The 16350-nt window shown below is 40.5% G+C and overlaps 1 protein-coding gene and 1 pseudogene across 3 annotated transcripts in view; one reads left to right on the forward strand and one right to left on the reverse strand.

The window, feature by feature from the left end:
* The first annotated feature begins 3563 nt into the window (after positions 1-3563).
* Positions 3564-16350, forward strand: part of DEPDC1B (DEP domain containing 1B) — a 172306-nt gene continuing 159519 nt past the window's right edge. For 2 of the 3 annotated variants that reach the window (XM_072605574.1, XM_072605570.1), the window contains exon 1: positions 3564-3718. In XM_072605574.1, the coding sequence (XP_072461675.1) occupies positions 3671-3718 (48 nt within the window). In that variant the 5' untranslated portion in view covers positions 3564-3670. Of the gene's footprint in view, positions 3719-4188; positions 4544-16350 lie in introns of those variants that run through there. The other variant, XM_072605572.1, reaches the window with a different exon arrangement.
* LOC140498768 (lupus La protein homolog pseudogene) lies at positions 9110-13092 on the reverse strand (annotated as a pseudogene).

The following is a 16350-nucleotide window of genomic DNA, read 5'->3' on the forward strand; positions in this document are numbered from 1 at the left end:
TCTGATGAAACAAATATTTAGTCAATAACCATTTATTAAGTGCCTACTGTGTGTCATGCCTAGTAATAACTAGCATTTATATCGCATTTTAAGGTTTGTAAAGGGCTTTACATATGTTAAACTCATTTGATCCTAACATCAACTCTATGAGATACATGCTGTTACTATTGCCAGTTTACACATGAGGTAACTAACACTGAGAGGAGTTGTGACTTGTCTGAGGTCATACAGTTGTAAGCATCTGAGGCAGGATTTGAACTCAAGTCTTCCTAAGTCCAAATCCAACATTTTTTCTGCTATACCATCTACATATAAGACATGAGCTATAATGGTGTGTCTGTATGAGTGAAATGGAGAGAAGAGGACAAGAAAATGAAGGAAAGTGAGAGCTTCTGTGGAGGCAGAATTGAGAGGAATTGGCAATTGATTTGAATATGTGAGTTGAAGAAGGGATAAGAGTCAAAGATATTTCTGATGTTGAGAACATGGGTCACTGAAAGGGGATGGTTGTATCCTCAATAGAAATGGAGGAGTGGCTAGTTAGATTAGATAATTAATGAGTTCCATATTGCACACACTGAGGTGGATATACTGAGGCATATATCCAGGTAGAGATGTCTAGCTGGCAGTCGGCAGTACTGAACTGCAGCTCAGCCGATTAGGGCTGGATGTAGAGGTTTGGGAATCATCTATATATGAGAAGGTAGTTAGATCCAAGGGAGCTGATGAGATCACCAAGACAGTATACTGTAGAAGGAACAGAAGAGCACCTAGGACAGAGTCTTGGGAGTGAATACTCCCATGAACTTAGGAATGAGTTGGTTGAAAGAGAAATAGGAGGGAGCAATATCTTTTAAGATAAGAGGACTTTTTCAGGAGGAGGGGGTGATAAATCATGCCAAATGCTTCACAGAACAAAAAAAAAAAGACAAAGATTAAGAAAAAGTCATTGGCTTTAGTGAGATATTTGGAAACCTCAGAGCAGTTTGAACCTACTGGTAGAGTCTAACATCAGATCATAAGGCGCTAAGGAGTAAGTGAAAAGCCAAGAAATGAAGGCAAGGAATGAAGGCATATAAGATGATAACTTGAAGGGATGGCAGGGTTAAATAAAGCTTTTTTAAGAACAGGAAGACCTGGGAAGATTAGAGAGTTATAGATTCTGCCTAGTCTTAATAAAGGGGAGGAATTTTGGGGAACACAGAGAGAACAATAATTCAACCCTTTTAATTTGATCTCTTTAAGGAGAATCAAGTTAGCTGTGCAATTTTGAAGGGGACAGCTCCCCAAGTTAGAGTGTAAGGAGCTTCATTTGGCAAAAGTAATTCCAAGGAAAAAATGGGAACAAGTTTAATGGAAAAAGTAGCCCCAATGAGGGATCTGTTGACAGATTGCTTATCAAATGTGCTGATTGCACAAAGTTGGGATGGAGAGCTAATGTGCTGGATAACAATCAGGATCCCAAAATATTTTGATGACTAGAACATCTCTAAATCTAATAATATCAAATTCAGTATGGATGGATGGATGTAAAGTTCTAAATATCCACTGCCCAAGCACAGGCTGGAGGAGGAGATTAGGATAGTTAGGCAGAATTTTGCCTGAAAAAGTAGCTGAGTGTTTTAGTGGACCACAAGTTCAATAGGAGTCACTTGTGTGATTTGGCAGCCAACAAAAACTGAGATCTTGGGATGCAATGAGAGAAACAGACCTTCTAAGAATAAGGTGGTAAAAAATCCTGTATATTCTGTCCTCATCAGAACAAATATGGTTATTATTTTCAGTTCTTGGTGCCACAGTTTAGGAAGGACTTTGATAAACTGGAGAGCATCCAGTATGGCAGAGGGCTTTAAGTCTGTGTGAGGTTGAAGGAGCTGGGGATGTTAAACATGGAGAAAATTCAGGAGAGACTTAATAGACTGTGTTTAAGTATCCAAAAGGCTAGCACATAGATAATGGATTAGGCTAGTTCTGTTTGACCCTACAGGTCAGAAGCAGGAACAATGGATAAAAGTCACAATTTGGCAAATTTGGACTTGACATCAGGAAGAACAGTCAGAACCATCTAAAAGCTGCCTCTGGAGATAGCTCCAGGTAGCTTCCCCCTCCCACCCTCAAGTTGGAGGCTTACTTAAGAAGAGGTTGAGTAGCTACTTGTTGAGTATATTCATGAGGATTCCTTTCCAGTGACAGATTGGACTGAACCTTTGAGGTAACTTCCAGCTCAATAATTCAGTGATTCTGTGCGAATGTCTTAGAAAGATTAACATCACTCACTTCCAAATTGAGGTTTTCCAGTTCTCTGGAGAAATCCATTTACACAGTGGACATGTACCACCCTGTACTTATCTATTTCTTATCTGTGTAATAATTTTTAACTATATTATTAATTATTACCTTGTAATAATACCTGTGTTCCATTTCCTCAGCTCTGTATACAAATGCCTTCCTCTTTTCAGGACAGGGCCACCACCCTGAGACTATTATCACCACATTCATTACCACTCCTTCTAATAGGCTTTCTTGCTTCAAGTCCCTCCCTGTTCCAGTCAATCCTCTCTACTCAGCTACAGAACTGACCTTGCTACATCAGAGGTGATCACCTTATCCTCCTACTCAGTAAACTCCAGTGGCTCCCCATCATCTCCAAGATCAAATATAAAATCCTAGTTTTGACATTCGAGGCCCTTTCTAATCTGCCCATCCTCCAATCCCCCACCTTTCTGGTCTGTTTATATTTTACACCCCTCTAATCTCCTCTCCAGTCCCCATCCAGTGACACTAGATTTGTGGTTCGGCGAAAAAGACTCGGTTATCCAGGCTCTCTCCATTTTCATTGGTTGTGTTCCCCTTCTCCCTCTCTCCAATGCCTGGGATTCTTTCCCTTCTGCTCCTGGCTTCCGTCTAGTCCCAGTTGAAACCTGTAATAAGCCTTTCCTGATCCCTCTTAATGCCAGCGCATTCTCTCTGCTGACAATCTCTAATTCATCGTTTGCACCCAGGCGTTTGCAAGGTCTCCTCCATTCGACTGTGAGCCCTTGAGAACAGGGACTGTCCACCTTTCTTTGAACACTTAGACCAGTTCCTGGCACACAGCAGACTCTTAAGGAAAGCTTGTTGAGGGGCTTGGACTAGGAGACCTCTACGGCCCCTTCCAGCCCCAAATCTAGGATCCCTCTCTTCGGGCCACCCCTTCTTCTCTGTTCCTCCTCTCCTCTCTAGTATCAGCTCCACTCTGGAGCTGGACAGCGAGCTCTGCGGGCCAGGTCAGGACCGGGAGGCGGAAAGCGGGGAGCGGAGTCCTCTTCATGTATGTGCGTGCCCCTGAGTTCATTCGGGCTAGGAAGGGAGCTGAGAGTGTCCCCGGGAGGGTCGAAGGAGCGAGGGAGAGCAAGCGCTCGAAGCCCCGGACGCAAGCAGCAGGACGACTCGGACTCGCTGAGTGGCTACGATCAGATTCCGATTCCCGGGGTTCCGCGTTCTCTTTGTGATGTAAGGCTCTCGTCACGTGCCCTCCTACGACGCCCAATCAGAGCACGGAGTCCTTCCAGGCTCGCGATTCAAACTGTTCCCATTGCCCCATCTGTACCCGGCTTGGAATCTCCCCAGGAAGCGTCCCCCGCCCGTGCCCGGGGGCGCAGCGGGGCTCCGCTGGAGGGGGCCGGGGAGCATGGAGCACCGAATAATTGGACCTGGGCCCTACCGCGCCACGAAGCTGGTAAGCCATCCCTGCCCCTTCTCTCGGTCCCTGCAGATGGGCACCTCGCAGCCCGGACTGCCTGATCCTCGGGCTGGAGGGGGCTCCTCTGGTGGGCACGCGGCCTGACTGTGGCTAATGTTCTTTATTTCTGACATCTGCATTCCGCTGGCCTTGTTTGGGACGGAGGCTGGGCTGCAGCTGGTACCTGGTACCTGGTTTTTGTGGATGTTTAAGGACAGAATGCTAAGATCTGGAGTCCAGGCAGCTTGGTGCGCGGCCGCACGATCCTCCAGCTCTTAGTTTTCCAGGTAGAAGAAAAGGACCCTTCATTTCCTCCATTCCACCTTTCCCCTTAGAAAAAAAAAAAAAACTACTGAGATTTTTTTTAAAGGCATCTCCAGATCCAATGGGGTTTAAATCCTGAGATCTTGTGATCTGGTTTTGCAACTTTTTTTTTTTTAAAGCTAAACAGACCCGATGGTCGGAGAGTGTGGGCTACGGAGGAGAACCTGCTTTGGTTTGGTTCTGCATTCAGCCTGTTCATCATTCGCTGGGACTGGGGTGTGCACCTTCCAGAGTGAAACTTAGTACGTCCTTGCGGCTGTGGCAAAACGGTTTTCTGTTCCAGTCACACACTGGTTCACATTGACTCAGCTGGATCGCCCCTCTTTGCTTCGTTTCCTGTGGGGATTGTTTATATTTTCCTCTGAGCACCCTGCCTTTGTTCCTGGGGCAAATGACACCACATCTAGATCATCAAAAGCAGCCCTCCTGTCTCTTGAACGTGAAGAGATCTAATCGCTGCCTTTTCAAAAAGTTTTTTCTCTGGGAGACGCAAGTCAGGTACATACATGTCAGTTTTTTACCTGAATATGAAATTGGGGTAAAAGAGTTATTGCACCTAAGTTATTCTTGTGGGAAAGGTGAGAGCTGGATTCTCATTCTTCACCTTGAGTCTTCTGCTATGCCTGGTTTCAACTCCAGAGAACTAGATACTCCTTAGCTTTTTTTTTGTAAACCATCCGACTCTTCATTTTCTGCTTCCTTTTGTCTCCCCTTTAGATTGTAAGCTTCTTGAGGGCAGGGATTATTTTTTATTGTTTCCCAAGCATTTAGCAGAGTGCCTGGAATAGAACAGGTGCTTAATAAATGTTTATTGGATTGGATAGATATGGGCCAGATAATAAGAACAACATTCATGTAGCTCTTTGAGGTCTGCAAAGCACTTTACAAATGTTAGCTCACAAACTTTTTTTCTCACAAAAACCTTGGGAGGAAGTGCAATTATTGTTTCCATTTTATAGATTAAGAAACTGAGGCAGACAGAGATTAAGTGGCTTTTACCTCAGTGCATAGAGTGCTGGACCTGGAGTCAGGAAGACCTGAATTCAAATGTAGGTACTTAGCTGTGGCTAATCACTTAACTATTTTCCTCAGTTGCCTCATCTGTAAAAATGAGTTCAAGAAGGATCAGTGACAAACTACTCCAGTATCTCTGCCAAGAAAACTCCAGATGGGATCATGAAGAGTTAGACAGGACAGAAATGACTGAATAACAACCGTATAGGGCTGACCTGAAGAACAACTAAGATTTAGGACATCCCATGATCTTTCCACCTCTAAGTTTTAGGGTCATTATGAACCACACATTAGTTTTCTTATCTATAAAATGATCAGAAAGACACTTGTACAGTTGTTTCTAACTCTTTATAATCCCCTTTGGGGTTTTCTTAGCAAAGATACTAGAATGGTTTTCCATTTCCTTCTCCAGCTCATTTTACAGATGAAGAAACTGAGGCAAACAAGGTTAAGTGACTTGTTCAAGGTCACACAGCTAGTAAGTATCTGAGGCTGGATTTGAAATCAGTTTTTTTCTGACTCCAGGCCTGGCACTCTATTCACTGTACCACCCAGCAGCCCATAAGTTGGTTTTAGTTGGGCATGAAGTAGAAGAAGTTAATCAGGGTGTCTAGCGTTTAGAAGATTGGGGGATAGGGAGGAGGGGGCGTCTAGTAAAGAAGTTTGGAGTAAATGAGTGTTTAATTAAAAAAAAATTTCAGTCAGCCTTTATTTGTATTTTTGCTTCACATGTGGCTCGTATAAAACCTAAGAGAAGCTTGTAACTGATGTTATTTGTCATTGCAGGCTTGCATGTTTTGTTTCTTTCTGTCAAAGAGACCTCCACATATGTTTGAACTGGTCTGTAGGGAGATCAGAATTGTATTTTTTAAAAATTGTTTTATTTTTGTTATTCTAAACTTGACAAACACTCACAAACATGAATGTTTTCCATATACAAAGAACAGAAAGGCAACATTATATATGAAGCAATTTCTCATGAATACAGCTTTATTTTGCAAAGTGTGTATTAAATTCACCCCATTGATTCTAGAAGCTGTCCCACTGAATCTCCTGCTGTTCTATATACTTTCCAAAATGCTTTATTGAAACCTATTGTTTTAATCTATAACTTGCTCTCCTTCCCTTAGTTCTTTGCACATATACCCCTCCTCCAAACAAACCAAAACAAAACTTTCCCTGCACTGTTAGATAGTCACACAAAGCAGATCTACACATTGACCATCTTTGGAAAACAATGAATCCTGCTATACCTTGTCTGTGACCTCTCTTTCAAGTGATGAGAAGCATGTTTCAGCCATGGTTCTCCGGAGATGAGATTGGCCATTGAGTGAATCAGTTCTTAAATTTTTCTTTTTCCTTAAAGTTAAGAATTTTTATTTTATTTTTTCCTAAATTAAATGTAAACAAAACTTTTTAGCATTTGTTTCAAAATTTTGTATTCCATATTCTATCCTTCCCTACCCCTTAACCCCTTCCTTGAGAAGGCAAACAATTTGATATAGATTTTATATATATACAGTCATGTAAAACATTTCCATATTAGATATATTGCAAAAGAAGGTGGAATAATAAAGAGAATAATAAAGTAAAAAAAGTGTGTTTCAATTTGCATTCAGAATCCATCACTTCTCTCTCTAGGGGTGGATAGCATTTTTTCATCCTGAGTTCTTTGGGATTGCCTTGGACCATTGTATTACTGATAACAGCTAAGTCATCATTATAACATTGTTGCGATGATGCTCAATGGTCTCCCTGTCCTTCTTACTTCACTTTGCATCAGTTCATCAAGTTTTTCTGAAAGCATCCTGCTTCTCATTTCTTACAGCATATATCACAATCATATACTATAACTTGTTCAGGCATTCTCTAGTTGATGGGCATCCCTTCAGTTTCCAGTTCTTTGCTACCATAGAAAGAGCTGCTATACATATTTTTTGTATGGATAAGTCCTTTTCCTTTAATTTGATCCCTTTGGGATGCACACCTAGTAGTGGTGTTGCTGGGTGAAAGGGTCTTAAGTTTCTCAAAGTTGTTTTCTTTATGATGTTGCAGTCATTGTATAAACTGTACTCTTCAATAGTTCATACAAGTCTTCCCAAGTTTTCCTGAATCCATCCTTTTGTCATTTCTAATGGCATGACATTCCATTGTGTTCATATACCATAATTTTTTGGCTGTTCCCCAGTTCTTTGCTACAACAGAAATGCTATAACAGCACCTTTTTGTGCAAGTGTACATTTTTATACATCTATGGATTCTTTCCCTCTTTGATCTCTTTAGGGCTGTATGCCTGATGGTGAGATAGTTGGGACAAGAATTATGTAAGCTTAATGACCTTTTTAGTATAGCTCCAAATTGCTGGTTCTATTAAGAAGTGTCAGCAGAATGGTAGGGTGTCAGCAGATAAACAGTTATGGGGTTTTACCTCCCTCTGCAGCTTTGCTGTTCACTCTCAGATATTTTGATCATCCCAGTGTTAGAGCTCATGGTATTAGCTGTATTCTGGGTATGTACCTTCTCTCTACATTACCCTCTCATTGACAGCAGTGGATGAAGGGAAGCTCAGAAATTTTGAGGGCATAAGGAAACACTGGGGTTCTCCTGAACTATGGAATCTGGAACATTTGCACTGTGATCAAAACTCTTATCAAAACTGAAACAACATTTTAAAAACCCTTTATTTGTTGAATTCTTTCATTTATTTAACAATCATCTGTTGATAATCTCTGTGCTAAGTTCTGACACTGAGCTATTTTGGTAGGAATAAATATGGACAGCGAGGTGGCATAGTGGTTGGAGAGCTGGGGCTGGAATCAGGAAGACTCATCTTCCTGAGTTCAAATGTGGCCTCAGATACTTAATAGCTGTGTGACCCTGGGAAAGACACTTAGTCCTGTTTGCCTCAGTTTTCTCATGAGCTGGAGAAGGAAATGGTAAACCACTCCAGTATCTTTGCCAAGAAAACCTTAAATTGTGGTTAAGAAGAGTTGGACTTGACTGAAAATGACTAAACAACAAATATAAAAAAAGGAAGAGTGAGACAGCAATCTGTGAGAAAATGATAAGAAAATAGGAACACATAGACCAGAACTCCACTGATAAAGTGAAGGAGAAAATTTAGAGAAATATCTTGAGATATTTAATTAGGTGAAGCATGGTGGAAGAGGCCTTACTGATGCAGATCTCAGTGCTTCTCTTTCTTTGGATCTGTTCTCCTATGTTGTTGTTCAGTTAATTTCACTCCTGTCTGACTCTCTATAATCCCATTTGGGGTTTTAGTGGCAAAGATGTCGGAGTGGTTTGCCTAGAGTGGCTTGCCATTTGCTTCTCCAGCTCATTTTACAAATGAGGAAACTGAGGCAAACAGAGTTAAGTGACTTGCCCAGGGTCACAGAGTCGGATCTGAATTCAGGAAGAGAAGTGTTCCTGACTCCAAGGCCAGCACTCTATCCACTGCACCACCTAGCTGCCCATTCTCTACAATGTCCTTCTGTAAATCATCTATAGGGAACCTGGCCTTAAGTGCTTAAAGTCTTCTTCTTTTTCTTTTAATATACCTACTCATCTCTTTTTTTAGGTCCTTGATCATGTCTTTTGTAGAACTTGTCGTATAAGCCATCTCTGGCAATTATCTGGATAACTAAGGTACTGAAGTAAGAGAACCTCATTTTGATCTGATTTATCCTTATTTCCAGGTCTATTTTTATTTTTTGAGAGTTGTCTTCCTATCTTTTTTTGGGGGGGGGGGGTTTATATAGTATACATTTTATTTGTTGCTATTTCCGGCATTACAGAGCCAGGCTTCACTGAAACAACCTTTCTTTTGATGTTCAGATAAATATCTGAAATGCCAACATTTGATATGAATGAAACTATGCATATAAAAATTTATACAGATTGACTTAAACAAAGTTAAACAAAAATAGTTTTTCCTTCTATTATAGGTGGACATTGAAGTGGATTTAATTTGGTTTTCTTTTTAAAGATTCCCCCAAATCTGAAACAGCTTTAAACTTATTTAGAATGAATAAAAATTTTTGTATCAAGCTATTGGTCTCCAGTTCCATTTTCTGTTTTGAGTTGTTTTGGTGCAGGTTCTTCTTTTTCAGGTTCTTCTCATGTCCTTTTAAGGGATCCCCCAGCATTACCATTTTCCTGTTCTTCCTCACTATAAAATTTTGTTTTCTTTCCCTGGAATTGTATTTTTCCTTTAATGGGTGTACCCTGGACAGCTTTTCCTTTTCCTTTAAATTTGCTACCTTTTAACTTACTTAGGGATTCCTGTTTGACTTCAGTGATTTTTTTCAAAGCTTCTTTCTTTGTCACTCCTTCTAATACTTCCCAAGTTGCATCTTTGTTTCTTAATTTTAAGTTTCTGTTGTTTGCTTCATTGGCTTTGTCTGGTGCTTCTTTTGTCTTTCCTTTAAATAGGATTATTCCTTCTTTTGGTCCTCTGATGAAGTCTGTCCACTTTGTTTCTCCATGATGAGAGAAAAGTGTATGAAGATCTTCTCTACAGGTTTTATCATCTAAATCACCAGAAAACTTCAGCAAGTGCCCAGTCTTTTCATCCAGGGGTTGATTCAGCATCTTCTGCTTGCCTCTGTTTTTCTTCTTGCTCTCATTTAGCTTTTGCTTTAGCTTCTATTTTATTTGGTTTCCTTTCTTCATTCCTTTTTGGAAAGTAATCTTCCTTAAAGAGTGTTGGCAGCTCTGTATCTTTGTATTTTTGTCCAGGAGTTTCTATAAGCTTCTTGGCCGATTTAACACTATCAAACGCAGCAAATACTGATCCCTTACATGCTTTGTGTAATGTTTTCCTCATTTGAATCTTTTGTACTTAACCTTCACTTTCTAACCATTCTTATATGTCATCAAGATTGTATCTGTGGGAAAACCTTTAACAAAGATGGATCTGTTTTTTACTTCATTTTTATACTCATCTGTTACTTCAGGTAGGGGTTTATTTGGAGATCTGATTTTAGTTTTATCCTCACTAACTTCCCATGAGTTCTGCTTGCATTTCTTTTTTTTCTTTAAATTAATTAATTAATTTAACTTTTAACATTCATTTTCACAAAATTGTGGGTTACAAATTTTCTCCCCTTTTATCCCCTCCCCCCCCAAACACCAAGCATTCTAATTGCCCCTATGACCAATCTGCTCTCTCTTCTATCATCCCTCTCTGCCCTTGTCTCCATCTTCTCTTTTGTCCTGTAGGGCCAGATAACTTTCTATACCCCTTTACCTGTATTTCTTATTTCCTAGTGGCAAGAACATTACTCGACAGTTGTTCCTAAAACTTTGAGTTCCAACTTCTTTACCTCCCTCCCTCCCCACCCCTTCCCTTTGGAGGGCAAGCAATTCAATATAGGCCAAATCTGTGTAGTTTTGCAAATGACTTCCATAAATAGTTGTGTTGTATAAGACTAACTATATTTCCCTCCATCTTATCCTGTCCCCCATTACTTCTATTCTCTTTTGATCCTGTCCCTCCCCATGAGTGTCGACCTCAAATTGCTCCCTCCTCCCCATGTCCTCCCTTCCATCATCCCCCCCCTCCCTGCTTATCTTCTTATCCCCCACTTTCCTGTATTGTAAGATAGGTTTTCATACCAAAATGAGTGTGCATTTTATTCCTTCCTTTAGTGGAATGTGATGAGAGTAAGCTTCATGTTTTTCTCTCACCTCCCCTCTTTATCCCTCCACTAATAAGTCTTTTGCTTGCCTCTTTTATGAGAGATAATTTGCCCCATTCCATTTCTCCCTTTCTCCTCCCAATATATTTCTCTCTCACTGCTTGATTTCATTTTTTTAAGATATGATCCCATCCTCTTCAATTCACTCTGTGCACTCTGTCTCTATGTATGTGTGCATGTGTGTGTGTGTAATCCCACCCAGTACCCAGATACTGAAAAGTTTCAAGAGTTACAAATATTGTCTTTCCATGTAGGAATGTAAACAGTTCAGCTTTAGTAAGTCCCTTATGACTTCTCTTTGCTGTTCACCTTTTCATGCTTCTCTTCATTCTTGTGTTTGGAAGTCAAATTTTCTTTTCAGCTCTGGTCTTTTCATCAAGAATGCTTGAAAGTCCTCTATTTCATTGAAAGACCAATTTTTCCCCTGAAGTATTATACTCAGTTTTGCTGGGTAGGTGATTCTTGGTTTTAGTCCTAGTTCCTTTGACTTCTGGAATATCCTATTCCATGCCCTTTGATCCCTTAATGTAGAAGCTGCTAGATATTGTGTTATCCTGATTGTATTTCCACAATACTTGAATTGTTTCTTTCTAGCTGCTTGCAATATTTTCTCCTTGACCAGGGAACTCTGGCATTTGGCCACAACGTTCCTAGGAGTTTCTCTTTTTGGATCTCTTTCAGGCGGTGTTCTGTGGATTCCTTGAATATTTATTTTGCCCTCTGGTTCTAGAATCTCAGGGCAGTTTTCCTTGATAATTTCATGAAAGATGATGTCTAGGCTCTTCTTTCGATCATGGCTTTCAGGTAGTCCCATAATTTTTAAACTGTCTCTCCTGGATCTATTTTCCAGGTCAGTTGTTTTTCCAATGAGATATTTCACATTCTCTTCCATTTTCTTATTCTTTTGGTTTTGTTTTGTGATTTCTTGGTTTCTCATAAAGTCATTAGCCTCCATCTGTTCCATTCTAATTTTGAAAGAAGTATTTTCTTCAGTGAGCTTTTGAATCTCCTTTTCCATTTGGCTAATTCTGCTTTTGAAAGCATTCTTCTCCTCATTGGCTTTTTGAACCTCTTTTGCCAATTGAGTTAGCCTATTTTTCAAGGTGTTATTTTGTTCAGCATTTTTTGGGGTCTCCTTTAGCAGGGTGCTGACCTGCTGTTCATGCTTTGACTGCATGTCTCTCATTTCTCTTCCCAGCTTTTCCTCCACCTCTCTAACTTGATTTTCAAAATCCTTTTTGAGCTCTTCCATGGCCTGAGCCCATTGAGTGGGCTGGGATATAGAAGCCTTGACTTCTGTGTCTTTGCCTGATGGTAAGCATTGTTCTTCCTCCTCAGAAAGGAAGGGAGGAAATGCCTGTTCACCAAGAAAGTAACCTTCTATAATCTTATTTCTTTTCCCTTTTCTGGGCATTTTCCCAGCCAGTGACTTAACTTCTGAATATTCTCTTCACATCCACTTCTCCTCCGGATCCTCCCAGCCAGTGCTTGGGGTCTGAGATTCAAATGCTGCTTCCCAGCCTTGGGGCTTTTGGCTGGGGCAGGGCTGCTATTCAGTGTGAGATTAAGTTCAGGTGCTCAGGTGGGGGCAGGGCTGCCTCTCAGGCTCAGTTCCCTCAGGGGGTTTATGCAGAGACCTTCAACAATGGATCCAGGCTCCTGCCTGCTTGGGGAGCCCTGGTCTGCTCCCACCTCTGCTGCTGCCTCCTGAGGGGGCCTGAGTTATGGGGGTACCCCACTCCCCTCTCGACCCACCAAAGAGACCCTCTCACTGACCCCCGTCACCTGTGGGTGGAGGGACCCGCGCGGCCACTGGAGATCCCGTCCCTGAAGCCTGCTTGGATCTTCTCCTCTCGGTGCTGCGGCCGCGGCAGGGCTGTGCTTGGCTCCCAGTCCGCGGCACCCAGTCCGCGGTACAAAGGACCTTTTGAGAGAGGTTTGCAGGTCCCTCTGGAACAGAAATCTCCTTTGCTCCAATGTTCTGTGGCCTCTGGTGCTGCAGAATTCACAGTGAGTTGCTATTTACAGATGTTCTATGGGTTGTGGGTTCAGAGCTATGTGTATGTGCATCTTTCTACTCCGCCATCTTGGCTCCGCCCTCTGCTTGCATTTGTTTAGAGCACTTCTTATCACATCAAAATCTTTTGTTAGTTTGCTTAATCTGTTGAATTTGGTCATTATCTCCAAAGGTACCCAGCCATCATCTATTTTGATCTGTTCCTTTAAAAAATTATCTCATGGAAGGTTAAAGTCACCAAAATAGCACTCAATTTGTTGGCAAATTTTGGAATCTAGATCAGTCATTTTTTCACTGTCACCATTCTCAGCCATTGTGGGAGCCTATTCTCTGAAGTCCTCACAATCCATGAACTCACTCTTCTATTTATTCCCTGTGTCAGGTTGGGTATTCCAGTCTTGCCCCAGCCAGAATTGCAGGGGCTGCACTCAGGTGCATCCCACTAATGATTTGCCAGGAATTTTGACCTTCTTAATTTCTAACCTGGGCAGGTCTGCTCCTCTTTAGGCAACCTAATCCCCCTCTCCCCACCTCCTTTCCAGTGGGGAATTTAGCTTGACACTGGGTTGGCTTAGTCTATGGTAGCTCAAAATCTGGAGCTCAAGAGATCCACCAGCCTCAGCCTTCTGCATAGTAGCAGGAATTTCAGGCCAGTGAAGCCACACCAGACTTAGACTCTGTTCTGATCCAGCTACCCAAATGTTTGTTTTCTGTTTCTCACGTGAGAGACATAAACTTTGCTCTGGTTCTGTATACCTGATGCTTGGGATATTTTCCTTCCTCTCTTCTGCCCTCTAACTCCCTTGGCTTTCTTCAAGACTCATCATCTTATGTTCAGCCTTCTTCATGCCTTTTCCTATTTGTTCAGTTATTTTCATTCCTTCCATTTATACTGTGTCTATCCTGGTTATTTGCATGTTATCTACCATACTATAATGGGAGCACCTGGGGACAAGGACCATATTTTCAACCTTTCTTTGTGTTCCTAGCACTGTGGCTAGCGCATAGTAGATACTTAATATATGCTTGTTGAATGACTGACTTGCTGTTACTTTGGCTAAAATGGCCTTCACAGTGAAAAATGTTTTAAAAAAAGACAAAACCTTGTTTATTTTTAAAATATAATTCCTGAGTTATGAGTAACTGAAGCATTCACAGTTACCTTGCACAGTTATCCTGCCCATAGGAAGCAGTTAATAAATATTTGTGTTGTTGAAATATTATGAAAAAAACAAATTAATTAAGGGAGCCTAATCTTTTTAAAGTTTATATATGATTTTTTGGGGGAGTATAATTCAAGGATTTCTAGGTTTTTGTGCTCATAAAAGTGCAATTATTTCTCTGGCTGACTTAGGTTCTTCATAATGTTTAATTTCACTGTAGCTATATTTATTAGAACTCACTGAAATATTAAAGGGGGGATTTATGTGGCTACAGTTTATGTTTTGAAAATGCAGTAGGTAGATGCTGTTTTCAAATAGATTAGTTGTACTTGTGTTAAAAAAAATGTTTCCTTGTTCAGGAAACTTTATGCTTCCTTTATATTTCTTCAAATAAATTGTTTGACATTAAACATTTAAGGAAAAATTGAGCTTTGTGAATGAGCCTAATTTGGAGGCACTTTAGTTGGATTTCATACAGATACACAAGCCTTCTGTGCCTCTTTCTTTTTCTCTTAAATGTTTTTGGATTTCCCCCCTAATCTCCCCTCCCCTTTGTTTCTTTTCCAGGCTATTTTTCATTTTTATCTCCTTTTGTCATAGTCAGTCAATCAATTAATCAACATTTATTAAGAACCTACTATGTGCTAAGCACTGTGTTACTCACTGGGGATACAGAAAGAAGTCAAAGATAGTCCCTGTGCTCAAGGACCTTCCATTCTAATGGGGGGGGGTGGGGACAAATATGTAACATACACACATATATATACACACATGCATATATATGTATATAAATTATTTACAGGATAAATAAGAAATAAGTAGCAGAGAGAAGATACTAGCATTAAGATGGGTTGGGAAAAGTTTCCCTAAAGAAGGTGGGATTTTATTGGAACATAAAGGAAGCCAGGGAGATCAGTAGTTGGAAGGGACAAGAAAGAGCATTCCTGGCACAGTAAACAACCAGAGAAAATGCCTGGAACTGAGAGATGGAATATCTTGTTCTTTTTTTTTTTTAATCTATTTATTTATTTTTAGTTTCAACGTGCATTTCCACAAGATTTCGAGTTCCAAATTTTCTCCCCATCTCTCCCTTCCCTCACCCCAAACACCATGCATTCTGATTACCCCTTCCCCCAATCTGCCCTCCCTTCTACCACACCTCTCCCTTCCCTTATCCACATCTTCTCTCTTTTCTTATAGGGCAAGATAGATTTCTCTACTTTATTACCTTATTCCCAGTTGCATGCAAAAACAATTCTCAACATTCATTCCTAAAATTTTGAATTCCAACTTCTCTCCCTTCCTCCCTCCTCACCCATTCCTGCTGAGAAGGCAAGCAATTCAATATAGGTTATATCTGTGTAGTATTGCTAAAGACTTCCATAATAGTCATGTTGTATAAGACTAACTATATTTCCCTCCATCCTATCCTGCCTCCTATTTATTCTACTCTTTCATTACACCTTTTCCCTCCCCTAAAGTGTTTACTTGTAATTACTCCCTCCTCCCATTTGCCCTCCCTTCTATCATCCCCCACTCCACTTATTCCTTTCTTTCCTGTAGTGTAAGATAGATTTTCATACCAAATTTAGTGCACATGTTATTCCCTCCTTAAGCCAAATGTGATGAGAGTAAGCTTCACTTTTTCCATCTCATGTCCCCCTTTCCCCCATCTATTGAAAAAGCTTTATCTTGCCTCTTTTATGAGAAATAATTTGCCCCATTCCATTTCTCCCTTTCTCCTCACAATATATTCCTCTCTCATCCCTTAATTTTATTTTTTAGATATCATTCCTTCCTATTCAACTCACTCTTTGCCCTCTATGTGTGTGTGTATGTGTGTGTGTGTGTATGTGTGTATGTAATCCCTCCAACTATCGAAATACTGAGAAAAGTTTCAAGAGTTACAAATATTATCTATCCATGTAAGAATGTAAACAGTTCAACTTCAGTAATTCCCTTATGATTTCTCTTTCCTGTTTACCTTTTCATGCTTCTCTTCATTCTTGTGTTTGAAAGTCAGATTTTCTTTTCAGCTCTGGTCATTTCAATAAGAATGCTTGAAAGTCCTCCATTTCATTGAATGATTATTTTTTCCTCCTGAAGTATTATACTCAGTTTTGCTATGTAGGTGATTCTTGATTTTAATCCTAGTTCCTTTGACTTCTGGAATATCATATTCCAAGCCCTTTGATCCCTTAATGTAGAAGCTGCTAGATCTTGTATTATCCTGATTGTATTTTCACAATACTTGAATTGTTTCTTTCTGGCTGCTTGCAATATTTTCACCTTGACCTGGGAACTCTGGAATTTGGCTATAATATTCCTAGGAGTTTTTCTTTTTGGATCTCTTTCAGGAGGTGATTGATGGATTCTCTCGATGTTTATTTTATCCTCTTTTTCTAGGAT

Source organism: Notamacropus eugenii, chromosome 4, assembly GCF_028372415.1.
Source record: "Notamacropus eugenii isolate mMacEug1 chromosome 4, mMacEug1.pri_v2, whole genome shotgun sequence".
In the NCBI taxonomy this organism is placed as follows: Eukaryota; Metazoa; Chordata; class Mammalia; order Diprotodontia; family Macropodidae; genus Notamacropus; species Notamacropus eugenii.